The sequence below is a fragment of the Trichomycterus rosablanca genome, chromosome 7 (genome assembly GCF_030014385.1).
Source record: "Trichomycterus rosablanca isolate fTriRos1 chromosome 7, fTriRos1.hap1, whole genome shotgun sequence".
Taxonomy (NCBI): Eukaryota; Metazoa; Chordata; class Actinopteri; order Siluriformes; family Trichomycteridae; genus Trichomycterus; species Trichomycterus rosablanca.
The window spans coordinates 19,639,024-19,659,619 of record NC_085994.1 but is presented as its reverse complement, the minus strand read 5'-3'; the positions used below and the strand labels follow the sequence as shown (position 1 = coordinate 19,659,619).

General features: G+C 39.7%; 1 protein-coding gene across 2 annotated transcripts in view; it reads right to left on the bottom strand.

The window, feature by feature from the left end:
• Positions 1 to 20,596, bottom strand: part of phf19 (PHD finger protein 19) — a 53,393-nt gene that overhangs the window by 14,033 nt on the left and 18,764 nt on the right. For both annotated transcript variants that reach the window (XM_062998484.1, XM_062998483.1), the window contains exons 8-14: positions 19,777 to 19,845; positions 16,065 to 16,185; positions 15,674 to 15,741; positions 12,585 to 12,734; positions 9,284 to 9,350; positions 5,461 to 5,546; positions 2,335 to 2,430 (exon numbers count right to left, since the gene is read on the bottom strand). In XM_062998484.1, the coding sequence (XP_062854554.1) occupies positions 2,335 to 2,430; positions 5,461 to 5,546; positions 9,284 to 9,350; positions 12,585 to 12,734; positions 15,674 to 15,741; positions 16,065 to 16,185; positions 19,777 to 19,845 (657 nt within the window). The remainder of the gene's footprint in view (positions 1 to 2,334; positions 2,431 to 5,460; positions 5,547 to 9,283; positions 9,351 to 12,584; positions 12,735 to 15,673; positions 15,742 to 16,064; positions 16,186 to 19,776; positions 19,846 to 20,596) is intronic.

Genomic DNA, 20,596 nt, shown 5'->3' with positions numbered 1-20,596 from the left:
CCCCTGCTTAAGCCAGTACATGTCCAGGCCCGTCTGAAGTTTGCCAGAGAGCATATGGATGATCCAGAAGAGGATTGGGAGAATATCATGTGGTCAGATGAAACCAAAATTGAACTTTTTGGTAAAAACTCAACTTGTGTTTGGAGGAAGAAGAATGCTGAGTTGCACCATACCTACTGTGAAGCATAGGGGTGAACCTCAACCCCATAGAAAATTTGTGGAGTCTGTGTTGCCCAGCGACAGCCCCAAAACATCACTGCTCTAGAGGAGATCTGCATGGAGGAATGGGCCAAAATACCAGCTAGTGTGTGCAAACCTGGTGAAGACTTACAGGAAACGTTTGACCTCTGAAATTGCCAACAAAGGTTATGTTACAAAGTATTGAGTTGAACTTTTGTTATTGACCAAATACTTATTTTCCACCATAATTTACAAATAAATTATTTAAAAATCCTACAATGTGATTTCCTGGATTTTTTTTTATTCATTTTGTCTCTCATAGTTGAAGTGTACCTATGATGAAAATTACAGACCTCTCTCATCTTTCTAAGTAGGAGAACCTGCACAATCAGTGGCTGACTAAATACTTTTTGGCCCCACTGTATATGCAGTGTGGTTGATTTTTTTCCCCCACATTCTGCTTTGCATTTTCATGAGCTTTAATATACTGAGTGACAGAGAAACATAAAGAAATGAGTTATAAAAACAAAACAAATAAACAAAGTGTCGTTTGGCTGCCTGTATTCCTAGCAGAAAAAATGCAGTGAATCAGTACAAAGACATTCTGACAGATTACTTGACAGAATAATATGATAACACATTTCTATTCTGATAGAAGTGGCCTCTTTCAAGATGCCAAGGCTTGATCTACAAGGCACAAGTGTTTACTAAATAGACTGATGAGTATGAAAGTGATGCAGTTACTGAATCTAAATCCAATTAAACACACATAGAGAGGAAGCGTAATGCAATCAGGTAATTGGATACGACTAGATTGGGAGAAAAACTGGGGGGGAAAAACCCTCCAAATGTATCTACATTTGTGTGTACACATAGGGCTTGGTGTTTAGTTTTATAATGTAAAATGTTTTTAAGAAGCTTGTACAGCCAGAAAACATCAACATTACAAGTTAGGCACAGCTAAAATGCTAAATCCCAGCTAAACTGCAACGTAAAAGACAACTTATGGAAAGCTCAGTCCGACTATGAAAACTTTGCCAAGCAAGTTGAAGAGTCACAATTAGCACCTTTCCACCAAAAGAACCCTGGTTCCTAAACCGGTTCTGTTCAGGTTTCTTCAAACCTTAGTGTTTTGTAGAGAACCGACCCGCGTTTCCACCAGTTTTTGGGAACCAAGCCTGCGTCATCAACGGTGGGCATTACACAATGAAAGTAAAGAGTAGTGATGTGATGGTGGAGCGAGTAGATTATGTGCGAGCATTTGTGCTGCTGTTACAGATGTTCATTTTTATGCAAAAAGCATCGCTCAGCTATTGCTGATAAGATGTAGACGTGTTTGTCGCAGTTGTTATTTTCTTTAGTTCACTGACGTGAGAAGTGTTTTGTGCCTCACGCTCATCCTGACCCTCGGCTCAAATAACTGATTTGCTCAGCGCTCGGCTTGAGCGATAAAACATCACTAAAGTTCCACGACACAAACATCCATTTGTGTGAAATAACCATCAAATCCAGTCTAAAAGCTCAACGTGTATCTGTGTTTAGCTGGATTTACTTCACATGTGGTGATTATGCAGCTCAGCTCGGGGTTCTGAAGCCGCTTCTCGGGAGAGTCAAAAAAGCTTCACCTAAAAAAGCGTAACGTGGCTGAATGTACTAAAAGTACGACACAGAAACACTCAATTTCTCACCGTTATTACTGGTTATAAGTGCTCTGTACTGCCCACATTCATTGGTCATTGTTTTAGTACAACAAGCCATGTTACGCTTTATTTTTCATACTGTCCAGGTTACTCTTACCATGTCATACAGTTCATCGCTTTGAAAAGATCAGCAAACATTAGGGGCAAACTGGCTCAAACTTTGAAAGATAAAAGTGCAGCGCAACCCACAGATGACGTCACAGTTCACGCTAAAAAACCAAGTATTCTGTGGTGCCAGATTAGAATGCTAGTTCACTGTCCTCTTTTTTACGGTGGAAACACGCAGAACCGGTTCAAAATCAAGTTCGCGAACCGGAACGGAGCCGGAGCCGTGTTGGTGGAAAAGGGGTAAGTGAGCAAAACATCTACAGAACCTTTCATCTAGTGTTTTTGAAAAAACCATACGGTGCCAAATAGGGTGAAAAGGCTTTGACAGTGTGCAGGTGTTGTGTACCTGAATTCATAAGACACACTGGTGGTAGCGGAGCCTGAAGTGCTTGCTGCGTCTGTGGAGTCCTGATCGAGACTGAATGTCCGTCCTGAACTGGTACTACAAAAAAAAAAGTCAGAGAAAAAGGTTTAATTAATAGCTCAGTAGTATTTAGTATTCATGTTCATTTCTACTATTAGCCCAATTCACATCAAAGGCTTCTATTTTAATTAGCATTTTGTTTTATATATACACTGATCAGCCATAACAATTCTACAATTCAACAATTACTGACTGTAGTCCATCTGTTTCTCTACATACTTTTTTTAGCCTGCTTTCACCCTGTTCTTTAATGGTCAGGTCCCCCACAGGACCACTATAGAGCAGGTATTATTTAGGCGGTGGATTACATTTACATTTACATTTTCAGCATTTAGCAGACGCTTTTATCCAAAGCGACTTACACAATGAGCGGAACACGATGAGCAATTGAGGGTTAAGGGCCTTGCTCAGGGACCCAACAGTGGCAACTTGGTGGTGGCGGGGCTTCTGGAACCGGAACCGGCAACCTTCTGTTTACTAGTCCAGTACCTTAACCACTGAGCTATCACCGGCCACATACATGTGGTGGATGATTCTCAGCACTGCAGTGACAATGACATGGTGGTGGTGCGTTAGTGTGTGTTGTGCTGGTATGACTGGATTTGTTTGTTTATGCATTTTCTCCCCTTTTTCTCCCGTCCAATTGCCCGATTGCCTCTCCACCAATGCTGATCCCCGCTCTGATTGAGAAGAACGAAGCTAACCCACGCCCCCTCCGACACGAGCCGTATGCATTTCGTCACCTACACTTTGACGAGAGACACACCCTGACAGCACTCTTTGTCCCGTCTATGTGCAGGTGCCATCAGTTAGCCAGCAGAGGTCGTAACTGCATTAGTTATGAGAGAGTCCCTATCCGGCTTTTAATATCCCACCTCTATCTGAACAACAGGCCAATCGTTGTTCATGTGGCTGCTCAGCCCAGCCAGCAGGCAGAGCTGAGACTCGATATGATGTATTCGAGATCCCAGCTCTGGTTCCAGTGTGTTTTTACCGCTGCATCACCTGAGCAGACAGCATTGTTTTAGACCCAGTTTGTGTAACCTACAACAACTTCCATCACTATGCCAACAGTCTTATCTTAGCTTTTTTTATATTTATTAGATGGGAAAACGTTTATTAACTGAAATTTGTTAGTGCCCAAGTCAATCATAAAATGAACAACTAAACACCAAGTCATTGTTTTAAACAAATACAAGCCAAATGAATACACAATCACACTTATTACATACTCTTTGTGTGTACCACTGCCCATGTGCGAAATCAAAATGAACTGTGCTCAGTAAAATGAAAGACCACCCTCCACTGGCTTTTCACCACACCAGCAGACAGCTTCACGCCGGGCTTCAGGCATATAATAGAACTCCAGATTCAAAAGGATTCCATTCAGTTTCAATAAAACATGGCCTTTTCTAAATGACCAAACTATTTCACACCCCTTTTAAGGTGTCAACAAGTCCTCACAGATTCCTTTTTTGTGATTGAAAGTGCAACTGCTCTCTAATAGTCCTTGTACTGTTTACCCCATTCTTATTATTCTGGCCTGCTAGGGAGATGATAACCTTTACCAAGAAGTGTAATTAAATCCCTTGTTTTGCTGCTTTGCAAAAAAATGATTTCGGCTGAAAAGGGGAAAATAATACTGAGAAAAGCTTTTGAAGTGAGGAGCACATGCAAATTTACATGATTGTTCAGAAGCCAATAAATGGCTGTTTAATTCAATTCAAAGAAAAGGTTAAGCATGGCACTTGCTGGCAGAGTGAGAAAAGGAGAAAAGAAGAAAAAGTCAACGGAGCAAAGCGGGAGCTTTATTATTATTAAAAGATTTAATTAGACAAAAGCGCACGAACAAAGATGGGTCACTTATTCCTTAGCCACCATAGTACGGGTGACCATAAATGGAAAGTTAAATGTAATCTGGACATACAATAAAAAAGAAAGTGGTTAGGCTTATCTTACACCTGAGAATTTAAAAGTTAGACACAAGTACTAAGATGCATGCTTATATTAGCAACAGTTTGCTGGTGGAATAAACCAATAAACTGGACTATCTAATAATCACATACAGATGTACACATCTGGCTACACCACATCATGGCTAGAGCAATGAACCTGTTTTGTTCTTGTCCACTAATCAACTATAGCTTTGGACTGGGCAATGCCTGGACTGGACAACTTTATGCTTTGGGCCTTAAACTGCAATAAATTCACATTAATGTGATTTGACAGACTATATATGGGCTGCAACTATACAACAATTAAAATGTAATGGTATAATAACGTAATATTACATCTAAATACTAGCTAGGGCCCCAATTTCTTTAATGCCAGTCTTGTCTTTATTGCAGGTATGACCCAGGGCAGTTTGGTGACTGAACTATCTGAAAGCACCACCATAATGCCCTAGTAAGAAAACATGAATGCAAAATATCTAGGAGTGGGTTGTTGTTTAATTCTTAACGTCATGTCAGCTGCAATGGCTATTATCATGGCTGAATAATAGATTGAGTCTTTAAAAGTCTAAGTGGTGGGTCGACTTGCTTTCTTTACCTGCGTGTATGGTGGTTAGAGTGATTATGCAACAAAGAGGGTGTAGAGTTTTAATTATGTTGCATTTTTAAGACCAAGTGCTTCCAAGAATTTAAGCAGTTTTTTGGGGTGTACATTTACATTATGTTTTAGGCATTTAGCAGATGCCTTTATCCAAAGCGACTTACAGTATTGTGACGGTATACAGCCTGAGCAATTGAGGGTTAAGGGCCTTGCTCAAGGGTCCAACAGCAGCAACTTGGCGGTGATGGGGCTTGAACCAGCGACCTTCTGATTACCAGTTCAGTACCTTAACCACTGAGCCATGTCTGTGTAAATGCCCAGTCAGCCAATAATGGCCAAACATAATAGCTGCTGCACCACCTGAGTGCCCCATGATAAATACACTGAACATATTTTAATTCATAACAAGCAAGCATGGGGTAAAATGGTCAAATGAATTACTTCATACAATGATTTAATAAAGGAGTGTGTTATCTCAGGTTGTCAGAGTCTCACCTTTTAAGGCTCTGCAGCTCATCAAGCGTGAAGTCAAAGATATTAGCCATGTGGTGATTGGTGCTCCAGGTAGAAGTCATCTCATTCTGCATAGAGCAATTTAAACAGAGCATTATCACATGACTGCACAATTATCCCGCTATGAATCCTCAATGCAAGACATAATTACCATAGCTTTTCCAACCATGGTCTATTGCAATAGGCTGCTGTAGCACTGCAGCTCCACTGAGCATTTAATGCACACTGCTTTGGGGGCACTTGTGGTGCCATTAGTCATTTCATGCTATTATTAGTGTGAAGTGTCAGGAGGCTGTTGTTCAAGAATAAGAGAGAGTGCATCTCTCAGAGGGATGCGATAAGCTTCAGAGAGGCAAATGTAATGGCTTAAGGAATACACAAACAGAAGAGTAAGATTGAGAGTGAGTAAACGTAAGGAAAAAGAAAAAAACTAAAGTTTGTGTCTGCATCAGGCCAGCAGGAACAAAAAAATATTACAAAGCAGTGATGGAATGTCTAACTGAAAAATAAAGTTCAGAAATGTAATAACTTTATATACAATATACCTGACAAAACAAAGATGAAAATCAGTGAAATTCAGGTAGGGCTGATTTATTCCAGAAGTACAGCAAAACAGATGTAAAATATAGAAAGCTACACACAATTTTTACCATCAAAACATTTTAGAACAAGCTGAATAATTATTTAGTGTGGATGCTTTGATAATGAGTATGAAAGCAAATGTTTGTTAAATAGCAATCTATATAAAGCATCATTAGTTTGTTTGTTTATTAGGATTGTAACGTCATGTTTTACACTTTGGTTACATTCATGACAGGAACGATAGTTTATCTTCACACAAGTTTAATCAGTTCACAAGGTTACATCGAACACAGTCATGGACAATTTAGCATCTCCAATTTACCTCAATTGCATGTCTTTGGACTGTGGGAGGAAACCGGAGCCCCCGGAGTAAACCCACGCAGACACGGGGAGAACATGCAAACTCCACACAGAAAGGACCCGGACCGCCCCACCTGGGGATCGAACCCAGGACCTTCTTGCTGTGAGGCGACAGTGCTACCCACTAAGCCACCGTGCCGCCCTAAAGCATCATTAGTACCACATGACACTGGTAAATGTCCATCTAATAACTAGAAATAAAGAACTTGGCAACCTCTTCCTCTCTTTGAGTGAGTTTGCATTTAATGATTGTGTATCGCTTGCCTCATAGAAAACTTACACACAGACTCACTCACTCAACCGCTTATCCAATCAGGGTCGAGGGGGAGGTGCTGGAGCCTATCCCAGCTTTTCAATGGGCGCAAGGCACACAGTAACACCCTGGATGGGGCGTCAGTCCATCGCAGGGCAGACACACATACACACACACACTCACCTATAGGGCAATTCAGTGTCTCCAATTAACCTGACTGCATGTTTTTGGACTGTGGGAGGAAACTGAAGCTCCCAGAGGAAACCCATGCAGACACGGGGAGAACATGCAAACTCGGCACAGAAAGGACCCGGGCCGCTCCACCTGGGGCTCGAACCCAGGACCTTCTTGCTGTGCTGTGATGCCACCCTAAATGCAAACTGTATATTTTAAATCAAATACAGCAGGAGGTCAAACATTTGCATACAGTATGACACGGGTATGTCATGGCAGATTTGAAAATTAATCATCTTTTTAACTGTTTTCCCTATGACTACACAAATGTTATAAGAATTTTGTATGTGTTTTAAATAGGGCTGTCGAAGTTAACGCGATCTCAATTTAACGCGATTAAAAAAAAAGTGCCGTTAACGCAAATTCTATTTGGCCCTGCGAGTCATCCGTAGTTTATGTTGAGACTTGACCGTGCACGGCATCTCTCATTAAGACAGCGTTTCTCAAATGTAACCGAGCGTCGTAGCGTCGTAGCACTTGCTTAATAAAGAAATAAATACACGGTATATTCACAAGTTGTCAGGAGCAGAACACTTTTATTACTTTTTCTGTTACGGTACCGAATAGCGGACAGCTAGAGTCGTTAGCCAAGCATGCTATTCCATGAACTATGGAAGCCCCAAGGGGTCAACACACTCACTTTGTGTAGAAACGTCCATCAAACCATTGTCACAATACAACTACAGAAAAGTCTGTTACAATAACTACGCCTTATCCCACCTAAAGCACCACCGCTGATCTACAATGTTTGCTGATGGAGAAATTTTAACCTACAATCTGACATATATACGAAGTCAAGGGTCTCTGCTGGATATTATTACTGCCTAATATGTGAGTGAATAAAACTCCCTTACAGTTTTCTCTTGTCCCAGCAGTTTTTAACATAAGTACATTTAGCATAAAATGTGTTCACCATTTTAATGGTAACATTTCACTTAAAAATCCTTGTTTTCTATAACATTTACACAGATTTTTTTAATGCGATTAATCGTGATTAACTATATGAAATTCTGAGATTAATCGCGATTAAAAAATTTAATCGTTTGACAGCCCTAGTTTTAAATTGACCTTTCTTTTAGTTAAGTTTGTTGTGGGCCTTAATTTTGTGTCATGATCATGAGCAGAAGACGTTCCTGCATCTATTAGACTGAGCCACAAGCATTACAATGAAAAAATCTGGAAAGCGCTGTACAGTTTTAAGAATGTCAATCATAAATGTGAAAAACTTAATTATAAAACGGATAGTTCCGGTCCTAAAATCTGATTGGCTGAGCCGCGTTCGAAGCCGTTGTAAAATCCCCGATAAACGCACACCTAGGACCACCTCACATCATTCCAATATTAATACGCCACAGAATCGAAAAAGTTAATGTTATTTTCGCCCTCATGTTGCCTAGCAACACTGTTAATCGAACTATTTTGCGTCGCGGAAGAATGCTTTATTGTAAGTTTATACACAATAAATACATTTATGAATTAAACATTGTTGTATTTATTATATTTTATGTTGACCGCCGTTTTACAAAAGCAATAAGCCACTCGAGACCGTGCATTACTGTTATGATTTTAGCACGGGGAAAGAAGTTTTAGGCACTCCGCTTCGCGTCATGCCAAAAACGTCATCCCCGTGCTAAAATCACAGTAATGCACGGCCTCTCGTGGCTTATTGCTTTAGTAATTAAGACCTAAAGTTGCTTAGAATTGGCTCCAAGAGACAATTAAGTTCTTAGTCTCTTTGCTATGGTGGTGAAAAAAACCCTATAAATTTAACTCTAAAAACATGTCATCCTTGGAGAAGATTTTGCATCTCTAACCATCTTCCACTACTGTACACAAGAACATAAAACACTTGATTTCTTTTACAGGTTTATTATTTATTTATTTCTTTGATTTTTTTTACACCACTTTATACACTTGATTGGCTTACAGGCTGGTTTATTACAGCTCTAAATATTTTATAGGTGCATGGGATTGAATTGTGGCTCTGACGGCTACAAGGTGTAATTCCTTACCTGCAACCAAAGCATGCTAGCCATTTACCAAGAAAGTCAGCCAAAATTAATTTGTAGTGAAGGCATGTGTAAATGTAATTTATTTATTAGGATTTTAATGTCATGTTTTACACACATTGGTTACATTCATGACAGGACAGGTTACACAGAATTCATCAGTTTATAATTTTTTTATGTCACAGTCATGGACAATTTTGTATCTTTAATTCACCTCACTTGCATGTCTTTGGACTGTGGGAGGAAACCGGAGCTCCCAGAGAAAACCCACACAAACACGAGGAGGCATGTGTAGAAATGTATGTATTGTTGTAAAATGTTATCATGTAAAATGAGTATACTGCATTCAATAAGACAAAAAGCTTACATTTGGAATTGCATCCTCTAGCAGCCATTTGGACCTTTTCTTCTTCCTCTTCTCTACCGAAGCACAACTAAAAGAGAAAAGCAAAAGATAGTTAACCGCACCTAATCTAAAAAACTGCACAACCAACACATTATCATACAATTTGCTTAAAAACCTGATTATTATCCAAGCTCTTTTTCTCCACACTGAACATTGAAAACTGCATGCTGGGACGGTGCAGTCAGTGACACAGCAGGTAGTGTGTGTGTGTGTGTGTGTGTGTGTGTGTGTGGGGGGGGGGGGGGGGATATGTCTTGTGGATATTAAGACAATATTTAGCCTTGTTCTGAGAAACTGATGAGTCAAAAAGGAAATTTTTTGAAAAACATATTTTGAAAGGGTCCAGTGATCTTTTGCATACAGTCCATATAGCATCCTACAATGAGAATGTGTTCGCAGTGATAGTGATTTACTGCTTGACGCTTGCCATAATTGTCAAAATGAATTCTGCATTCTACCAAGTGGAACCTATACCGTGATCTGAATCTGTAATTGTGTTATGCAACAAGACAATGATCCACAGCACAAGGGCAATTTTACCTCTAAATACCTAATATTTTGTGGATGGGGTTACATCCCCCATCATAACACAAATACAGGCCTCCTGAAACAGCATGTCTAGCTTAAAAGTTTGGGGTTTTAACATTTTAATACATTTAAAATGTATTTATTTATTGACCCATTTATTCATTCAGTTTTAGTAAATAAAATGTATTGTTTGTTTATTAAGATTTTAACGTCATGTTTTTACACTGGTTACATTCATGACAGGAACGGTAGTTTCTCATTACACAAGGTTTATCAGTTCACAAGGTTATATCAAACACAGTCATGGACAATTTAGTCTCCAATTCACTGCACTTGCATGTCTTTGGACTGTGGGAGAAAACCGGAGCACACTCCACAGAAAGGACCCATACCGCCCCACCTGGGGATCGAACCCAGGACCTTCTTGCTGTGAAGCGACAGTGCTACTCACTTAGCCACCGTGCAGCCCAAATAAAACTTAAGCAAACGTTTTCTTGCTTTGGTGTCCTTTGTGTGAACAACTGATTTACATTCTTCTAGGTTTTAACTATTTATAAGCCAAGAGATTTTAAATATAGCCCAGAGCTTTTCCTGAATGGCATGTTATTAATAAAATCAAATTAAAAAAGGTACAGAGAACAAGAGCTTAAATAAACTTGAAAGCACAACATTGGTTTGAATTACAGGCTTTGAATAACTGGAGACACTTCATTTAAAATGCACTGATGCATTCAATTATACTGAAATTACCTCTCAGACATCTAAGGACGGACAATATTCAAAACCCAAAAACGGATATCCCCTTTCTGTTCTTATAATCAGGCTTTTTCCAAGAGAAGTGTTTGTTTACTCAGACAAAAGCAGTCGATGGAGGGCTTATTTACAGAGCTATTTCTGACAAAGGCTAGCAGGGGGTACCTGTTGTAATTACCTCTCCTACTGGCAATTTAATCCTGATCATCAATTCAAAGCCAAGCTATTGCATAAAACAATCTTATATCTTTAAAATGAGATAAGAATAATAATGCTGCACAACCCACCGTGCATAATATATTGATAGCTCTATGTGGAATAAACACTGGTGGATTAAAAACACTGCAGGCGGCAATCTTACACAATGATGCATGATTATGAGAGCTAAGGGTAATATTCTAAGGCCTTGTAAACTCTTATATTAGAGAGTTGTGGTTGTCTGGGGAAAATACGATACATACAGGGTTTTTTTGTTTTCTTATTCATGTAAACATCTTTTACTTGCCTAAAAATAACTATGTAACCATTTAAAAATTAGGAACTATTAATAAACTACATTTGTCTCTGTGTAATTTGAATCATTAACAGTGAAACTAATGCGTTTATACTAAACTGCTGGTGGTCAGACAGTAGGCAGTACATTTATAAAAACCTAGCACATGTGGATGTCTGACATGATACATTAACAAGATTCTAAAAATATTCCAAGTAACACTAGGTTGCATTTTAAAGTTGATTTATTTTATTTTATGGGCACTCGGATGGCATAGCAGTCTATTACGCTAGTCCAATCCACTGTGCAATCAGCCAGCCGGGCAGCGGATCGGCTATGTTGAAGGAGGTGGCTGCAGCATATTCAATTCGTCTTCCGCTGTGGAGGGTACAATCGCCTGCCTGGCGCTCCCTCCGACGCGTGCTCAGTACACGACTCCTTCTTATTCGCCCGCACGTTCTGTGAATTCGTGCATGAGGCCAGTATTCGCGTGCGGAGAGCCACGTACTCATCCCAGCGCTCCTCCACCTCCTGTACAGGCGCCTCGGGCTACTAACCAAGGTCCTTACACAGCGTCGAAGACCCCACCCACATTAGTCCGGCCTTTTAACCCTCCCGGCAGACATTAAATGGCCAATTTTGTCTGCTGCAGGCACTGCCAATTATGCCCTCTAGAGGGCGCCCAGCCGACCGGCAGCAGAGCTGAGAGCTGGTGTGATACCAGTATATCCCGCTGCACCACGCTGGTTGCAGCTTTGCGATGGATTAACGGACTGTCCAGGGAATTCCTGATCTGCCTGATTCCTGACCTGACTGCCCACAATTTGTACTTTTTGTTGCTTAAATAGATTTTCATTTAATTTTGAACAACAGTTTCCAGAGCTTATTTGTTTAATATGTATTGTTAAGTACTGTATTTCACATTAAAACATTTCATTATTTTGTTTCATATTTAATAGTAATACTTGCGTTTAAAATTCAACAATTGCAAGTGGCTTGGAGCCAAAGGGACACTTGACATTTGAACTAATATTGATTATTTCATAATATGCTATTGAATCCAGTTGATCCAATGGAGCAGCAGCATGGCACAGGTATCCACAGGCGTCCACAAATACAGTCAATTGTATTTTTGTTGTGAAGCCTGGCGGGTCACTCTGCATAGATTCAAACAGAGTTTGAAAAGTCCAGTGCTGTGCATTATACCACTGTAGCACCCAAACACCTATAAGCCATTTTCAATAAAGGTGGTAAAACCCATGTTTATTGCCTATAAAAGCACGATTATAAATAGTGGTGTCTACACACACACACACACACACACACACACACATGCCTCCCCAACTGTTTTTTCATAGCATTTTTAGCAGGAAAGCTTTATTCACATTACAACAAATCGAAATGTATAGTACCACATCACAACTAAATTAAGTGTACTTTCTAATCATGCATACTGAAATGGGGAGAAGCCGTGTGATGAGTTCTTACCCGTTGCGTAAGCCTCCACTTTTACAGCCCCTTCTCGTTTCCTTTTTCAGGGTTTTCTCTGGAAAGAGTTTGGAGGGAGGGTTGGGGGGAACTCGCGTCCTCAGCCGAAAGATACATTTTCTTTTTTTGATCTCCTTTCCGCAGAGAAACCTAAACAAATACTTATATTATTGGTTGTGCTGTATGTATATTTTGTTATAATAAACTTATAGAAAAAGCTAATTCAGTCACAGACAAAGAACAGTTGCAAAAATAACTGAAATCTCAACAACGACAATACATGTCCCTTACATTTTTATATAATATTAATGCCTTAAAAAGGTTTCCCTGTTCTGATCAAAAACTGAATGTGGCTCAACACAAAGCTAGTACATACACAATGGCGTGGGGTGTGTTTCAACATCTGTATAGACCGAAGTGGCGCTCTCAGTTAAAACCAAGCGTCAGCTAAATGGGGAATGAATTTAGAAGACATTATAAATAGGGCCCTACTAAATTCACATGAAAATGTGCTTAATTTCACAGACCTTATTTTTAAAAAATCATAAACTGAATGATAGAATCAATGGAAGCTACAATACACAGCCCAGCCGATGTATTCTGATAGAAACTATATTATCCCCCTCACCACACTTGTTGCCAGTCGCAACCGACTGATCCAGATATTCAACGTGCTAGATATCTCTGTGCGTGCTCGACAAGCCGCTCGGATCGAGTTGTTGAGTAGTTCACACATAGCGATTGAGAGCCGATTTTAGATCGCCGAGCGAACGCCGAGTTGCTCCCGAGCTGCCACATCTAGCGGCAACCAGTCGGTGAGCGAAAATCAGGGCAAAAATCTTGTAGTGTGAACTAGGCATAATGTAACTGCGCTCTGTAGAGTTTGCTGAGTTTATAAAAAAGAAATAAACATGTACCTAGACAAACTATCAGGGGCATAATACTTAACTGGCTTGTTCTTTTAAACACAGACTACAAAAAGATGATCATAAGTGTAGAGAAGAACACCTAATGGAATTCCCAAAGGGACAAAACATCTCAATACGTAAACACACCAAACATTGTCAGCACAGTACACCACAGAAAAGTCTGTTACACTAACTTAATTATGGTATGGTATGATTGCCAGAACCAATCAAAAACAAACAATACCTTTGTGTTTAGCGATTTAACATTTTTTATTCGCATAGCGTATGAGGCGCAATATGCAACATGAGGATGTTGCATATTGCGCCTCATATACGCTATGCGAATAAAAAATGTTAAATCGCTAAACACAAAGGTATTGTTTGTTTTTATAACACCATGTTGTCATATCTATGACATTCATGGCAGGAATCAGTGTTTTATGCTAGTTTTATTTGTTTTGTACATATATGTTTTGGGCATATGTAGTTTTTGTCTTTCACTGTTGTATTTTGGGCATTCAATCAGGATGTGTTTAATGGTGATTAAGGTGTGGCAGTCTACGCAAAGTGTGGATTCTTCTCCTAGTATTAAATGTTTGTGTGTTAACCTGGGATGGCCTATTCTGCATCTATTGAATATTACTTGCTCTATGGGGCAGCACGATGGCTCAGTAGGTAGCACTGTTGCCTCACAGCAAGAAGGTCCTGGGTTCGATCCCCAGGTGGGGCGGTCCGGGTCCTTTCTCTGTGGAGTTTGCATGTTCTCCCTCTGTCCGTGTGGGTTTCCTCCGGGTGCTCCGGTTTCCTCCCACAGTCCAAAGACATGCAAGTGAGGTGAATTAGAGACACTAAATTGTCCATGACTGTGTTTGATATAACCTTGTGAACTGATGAAGCTTGTGTGATGAGTAACTACCGTTCCTGTCATGAATGTAACCAAGTGTAAAACATGACATTAAAATCCTAATAAACAAACAACAAACTTAATCTATGCGTTTTCCATGGTATCTTTTTGGTTTATTCTGGATGTTGGGGTGAATCTCATGTAGTTTATCGTTTGTTTGTGTGTTCCTTTGAAGTTGGCATTTATTTTTGATGTATTCATTTATAAGGGGTTTGATGTCCCTTGATGGAAGTTTAAAGCTTATGATTTTTTTAAATATCTTATATCAATTTTTTTTATCTGCAAGTTCTTTTATGGTGCCCTGTATTCTGTTTATTGTTGGGTGTTCGGCTGTGGGCATGTTTAATGCTTCAAGGCAAGATCTAGAGTCTGTACAGCTCAGGATGTTGTGCTTGATCATGAGTCTTGCATATAGGGTTTGTTTGTTTATTAGGATTTTAACGTCGTTTTACACTTTGGTTACATTCATGACAGGAACGGTAGTTACTCATTACACAAGGTTCATCAGTTCACAAGGTTATGTCAAACACACTCATGGACAATTTAGTGTCTCCAATTCACCTCACTTGCATGTCTTTGTAAACATGCAAACTCCACACAGAAAGGACCCGGAACACCCCACCTGGGGATCGAACCCAGGACCTTCTTGCTGTGAGGCGACAGTGCTACCCACTTAGCCACTGTGCCACTCTGGTATATAGTTTGATGGCTTGGTGAGGTGATTATTTTGTATACTGGGTTTTTTCTACTGTAGAGTTAATTGTAATCTTTTATGGTCCAGTGATGGTTCTTGTGCTTCGATGTATAGACTTTGAACAGGAGATGTTTGATATGCACCCAGAGCGAGTCTGATTCCCTGATGGTGAATGGTGTTTAGACTGTTTAAGTATGATTTCCTTGCTGCATTGTATATGATGCTTCCATAGTCCAATCTTGATCTTACTAGAAACACAAACCTTACATTTTGATTTTTACAGCAAATTGCTTATTTCACGGAAACGGCTCATTCTACGGTACGTGACGCGATTGTCATGGCCCTGAATTAGGTAGGGCCTCAATTATAAACCAACAGCATTCGACCTATGACTATTTTTATTGGTTATTGGCTAACCAGATTATCACTGACTTCCATACACATTATACTGTACAATAATACTCACTAATCCAACTGGAGACATACATTTTTGATATACATTTTTCAAATACTTTAGAGGTCTCTAGCCATTCAACAGCCTACCACTTAAAAAAGGCAGAAAAGCAGATGGTATTTTTCTTACTTGCTTTTGTAGTTGTTAAGAGCATCAAGAATGAACTGGGCTCTCTCTGAAGGAGGGGTATTGGCAAGCTAAATGTGAAAAAACAGAGGAGAGAGTAAACGCAAGAAAGCAAACATGTGGTGCTACATAAACGCTTCTTCAGCTTGGTGCCTTGAGCAGTCAGGTCTAAATGAAGACAAATGAATGTGGCTAATTTAGCAGTGACATTTTGTCATATTGTTTATGCCAACATGGCAAACAAGAAAGCAGCTCAACATTAGAAAAAAAAACAATGCTGTCTTTCTGCCTGTCTGTGGACATATGCCAAAGCAACCAATTACACAATCAGAGAGATTTTCCCATTTGATATGATCTGCAGTGAGTATGTTTGAAAGCGTTCTGACTGTGTGACCTTGCCCAGCTGGAAATGATCCCAGTTGTTGCTGATGAAACTGAGGATCTCCTCCAGTTCAAAGTACTTTTTCTTACTCTGCACTCCCAGGTTGTACAGTGCGAGATGGACCACATCCACCCTGCCAAAAAAGATAACAGTCAATTAAAATGAAATACTTGGCAGGGAACACGAGCTGTCAGCGGAAAATGAGAAGCGATTTAAAGTTAGTTGAAGTTTGGAAATGCTTCATTTTGTCACAGAAATCTGCATAATCACTCAGACAGTTTTGGACTCTGTCCAGCATTAAAAAAGTTTAAAGAGGATTTAAAGTTTTCACTCCTTTGGAAGGATTAAGCCTAAATTAATGATTCTAAACCTAAAGGACATTATCCACCCAAATCCCCACACACCATCTGTAGCACCACATGTACAACCCTAAAACAGAAACAGTTGGGACTGTATGAAAAATGCAAATAAAAAAAACCCTGCAGTGTTTCTTACATTTACTTTGACTTTTATTTTATAGCAGACAGTATGGACCCAAGATAGGCAATGTTTTGTCTGTTGGTAATTTAATTTGTTAATATACAGTACATATGCATTTTAGCTTGGGATGGTAAAGCATTTCAAACTTTGTAATGTTGCCAATTTTTCTCACAACACTCAAGACATTTTGGCACTGGCCATACCAAGCAATTAAGTGTTTCAGGTGGTATTTTAACCCATTCCTCTTCCAAACAAGTCTTAAAATGTGAAACAGTACAGGGTCATCACATTTTTCAGTTGAAGTCTCCACACATTCTCTATTGGGGACATGACCTTGATGCAATGCCGTTTGAGGGATCAGAGATCACAGATGTTCTGAGTTCTGCAACACAGTTTTATAACTGACAACTCAAAACAAAACTGTCTGGCCATACGGATCAGTGGTTTGTTTGGCACAAGAAAAGCGAGGCTTATGAATACTATCCCTACAGTCAAGCATGAAGGTGGGTGCCGCTCAGTCAGTAAAAAGAAACGCGCTGCAACCAGGGCTGGATTCTGAGAAGCGTGGTATCGAATCCAGCCTTGCTTTACCGGTTCGAAGCTGAGTGGCTATATGAGCAACGATTGGCCGGTTGCTCATGTGGGGGGTGGGACAAAGAACTGGATGTGGGTCTCTCTCTGTCAGAATGCGATTGCGTTCTCTGCCGGCTGATTGGAGGCGCTTACACAGAGATGGGTGGGGGTGCCCTTAGGGTGTGTCTCACCGCATGCAACGCTAGGTGGCGCCAAACTCGTCGATGTGTGGGTGGCAAAGATGCATCTGGCTGCTGCTCGTGTTTCGGAGGGGATACGGGTTAGCTTCAATCACCTCCGTCAGGGCAGGGTTCGGCATAGACAGAGAGGAAGCACGATGCTAATTGAACAATTGGATGTGCTAAAAGGGGAGAAAAAGGGGTAAAAAAAAAAAAAAAAAAAAAAAAAAAAAAAAAAAAAAAAAAAAAAAAAAGCATGAAGGTGGGTCAGTGATGTGAGGATGTTTTTTTCTGCTGCAGGAACTGGTAATATTGACCTTGTGACTGGCATCACGGGTTTACATAAATACAAAGTTATTTTGAGGAAGAATTCTATGCCTTCTGTGGTAAAACTGAACAATGGTGAGACTTGGTCTTCCAGACAACACAATGATCGCAAGCACACTTCCAAGTCAGCCAAAGCTTGGTAAAAGATTCAGTCCTGGAATATCCTGGAGTGGCCTTCTCATTCTCACATTTAAATCCCATTAATAATCTTAAGTGGAATGGAAGGTTGAAAGCCATCAAACCTTACTAAAAATTCAATGAAAAAAATTTGTATCATATCTGTATTTTAAAGGTACAAACCCTATTTCCAGGAAGGTATGGATGCAGTTTTTCTGAATACAGCAAGATGTGGTAAAATTACAGTCTGAGGTAATCAGATATATAATACAGAATAAAATGTTTTTAAGGCCATTCAAAGGTCACTGAAGTTTTTAAGCTTAGACCACCTTCACCATCACAGAAAACCGGACCATTTTCTATTCAGCAACATAAAGCATTAATTATGAAATACTTACAATCACCAGCTTTAAGTTCACAGTGTTTTTATTCACTAAATAATTTGTTCCAAATGTGTGTGTGTGCACATGTTGTAATTTGGTTAGCTGTTTCAAAAGCTACAATGAACAGCACCATTCTTTTAAACAGACCAGCAGTACAAAATCTCATATTTCTATTTATTTTTTACCCCATTCCTTCTCCAAAGTGAATAATTTCCAATTACCCACCTATACTGCCCTCTACATTCCTTTACCACTTATGCTGGTGGCTCCACCAAGACTCACTGCAGTGTTGAGCTAGTGCATTAAGCTGCTAAACCACATTGATATTCCAAATCATTTCAAATCACATGCTATTACCAGTAATAAGAGTAACTAAAATAATAGCAGTAACTAAACTGTTTTTGAAGTATGGATTTGACATGTCATAGCACGCCATTTTTCTAAGACAGAATGTCATTTTATAGCTGTCCCAGTCAACGAAGAATAAAATCCCTATGCAGTAGTATACAAAGTATATGAAGTAGTATACAGCAGGCATTGGACTCTGAAGTACTGACTTACAATTCAACATCTGACTGTCTAGTAGACAAATACGGATTTTAAAGCCAAAACGTCTGTTTGTTTGTATTTTAACACCATGTTTAACACATTTGTGTCACTTTATGACATTATCAGTGTTATGTTTGAGTCTGCTTATTGTATCCTGTCTTCATATTGTGGGTCCATTTTATATTTTTATTTCTATAGCTGCGAGGTAGATTAAAACTGTTTCTGTTTTTGTCTTGTGTAAGAATTTCTTTTGTGGTTTTAGGCATGTGTACTTGTCTTTCCACTGTGTAATTTGGGCATTCTATAAGAACAGGTGTCTGGCAGATCTCACAGGTTGAGGGTTTTCTCATTTTATCAGGTGTTGGTGGGTTATTCTACTGTGGCCAATTGTGCATGTTGTGTGTATGACATGGTCTGACATGGTCTATGCGCCGTCCTTGGTTTAATGTCAATGTTTGGGTGCCATTCAGCCATTTTTCCGTGATGTAAATATTTATTATGGGTTTTATATCTGTCAGGGGAATTCTGATGTTTGTTGTATTTTGTCATGTTTTTTTTTCCTCTGGCTGATCGATCCGCTTTTAAATATTGTGTTTTAAATATTTTCGCAGCAGTCTGGGGGACGGACAGATCTACTGGAAGGAGAAGACGCATTTGCGATTTGCTAAGTTTGGAGTAAACTGACAAGCCTGCACAAAGCTGAACGCATTTTTTTGGATGGAGCAGATTTCTGATAGTGATCCTTGCCTCTTATTTTCACAAAGTCATATTCCAGGATCTAGTGGAAAGAATTTACAGGAAAGTGGAGGCTTTAATAGCAGCAAAGGGGAACAAACTCAGTGGTTTTAAAACAAGCCAATCAACAAGCACTTCTAGATGTGATGTTTGGGTGTCGACATTGCAAAACACTACAGTACTTAATCTATTCTGAAATAGATCTCCAGACAGGCAGCTCTGTCCATAGTGCAAGTGTAAGAGTTTCATATATGGCTGCATGCTTGAGTCATTTCCAACAGGCTACTGTCTATATCAATCATGTGCGCATTTAAACCAAGTAATTCTAACATGAGTCTAAGAGCACTTAGTTGTAAGGGTGGGGGGGCGGGCGGCATTTACCAGCGCAGGGCCAGGCGTTTGATGTACTCCGCTCCTTTATTGCACACGGCACAAATGAACAAGTAAAACCTGCAGAGATAAAAGCAGAAAGACAGAAAACAGACAGGCAGTAAATATAACGACTGGATTTTTATTGAAATTGCTTTTGCTTGAAAGAGCACTCATCTCCTTTCATCATCATGACACTGTGAGCAGACACCTGATGTGAGCTAATTTTTGTGCACTAACACAATAAACATGCTGTTATTTCTTCTTATGATGCCTGAAACATGAAATTGTGATCTAAGCTATACACTATATGGGCAAAAGCAATTGGACAGCTTCTAAAATTTAAAATTCTTTATTATTCTTTTAATGTCATGTTTTACACACTGTCTGGTTTCTTCCCACAGTCCAAAGACATGCAAAGTGTGTAAAACATGAGCTTCTGGAGAAAACCCACACAGACCAGGCAAACTCCACACAGAAAGGACTTGGACCACATCACCTGGAAATCGAACCCAGGACCTTCCTGCTGTGAGGCAACAGTGCTACCCACTAAGCAATCATGCCGCCCTTCAAATTTCAAAAAGGTATAAAAAAAATAGACCTCTATGCGATTCTATCAGCAATAAAAGCAACACTTCTGAGAAGGCTTCTCACCAGACTTGGGACTAAACTAGCACACATTCCCACAGATATACTTCAAAGAGCATTGGTATGGCTGGGCACTGATGTTAGTAAGGATGTTCCAGTTCATATCAATGCTGTTCAGTAGGTCAGGTCTTTTTGCAGGCCACTGGAGTTTCTTTAAACCCAGCCTTTAAAACTTCACGTCTTT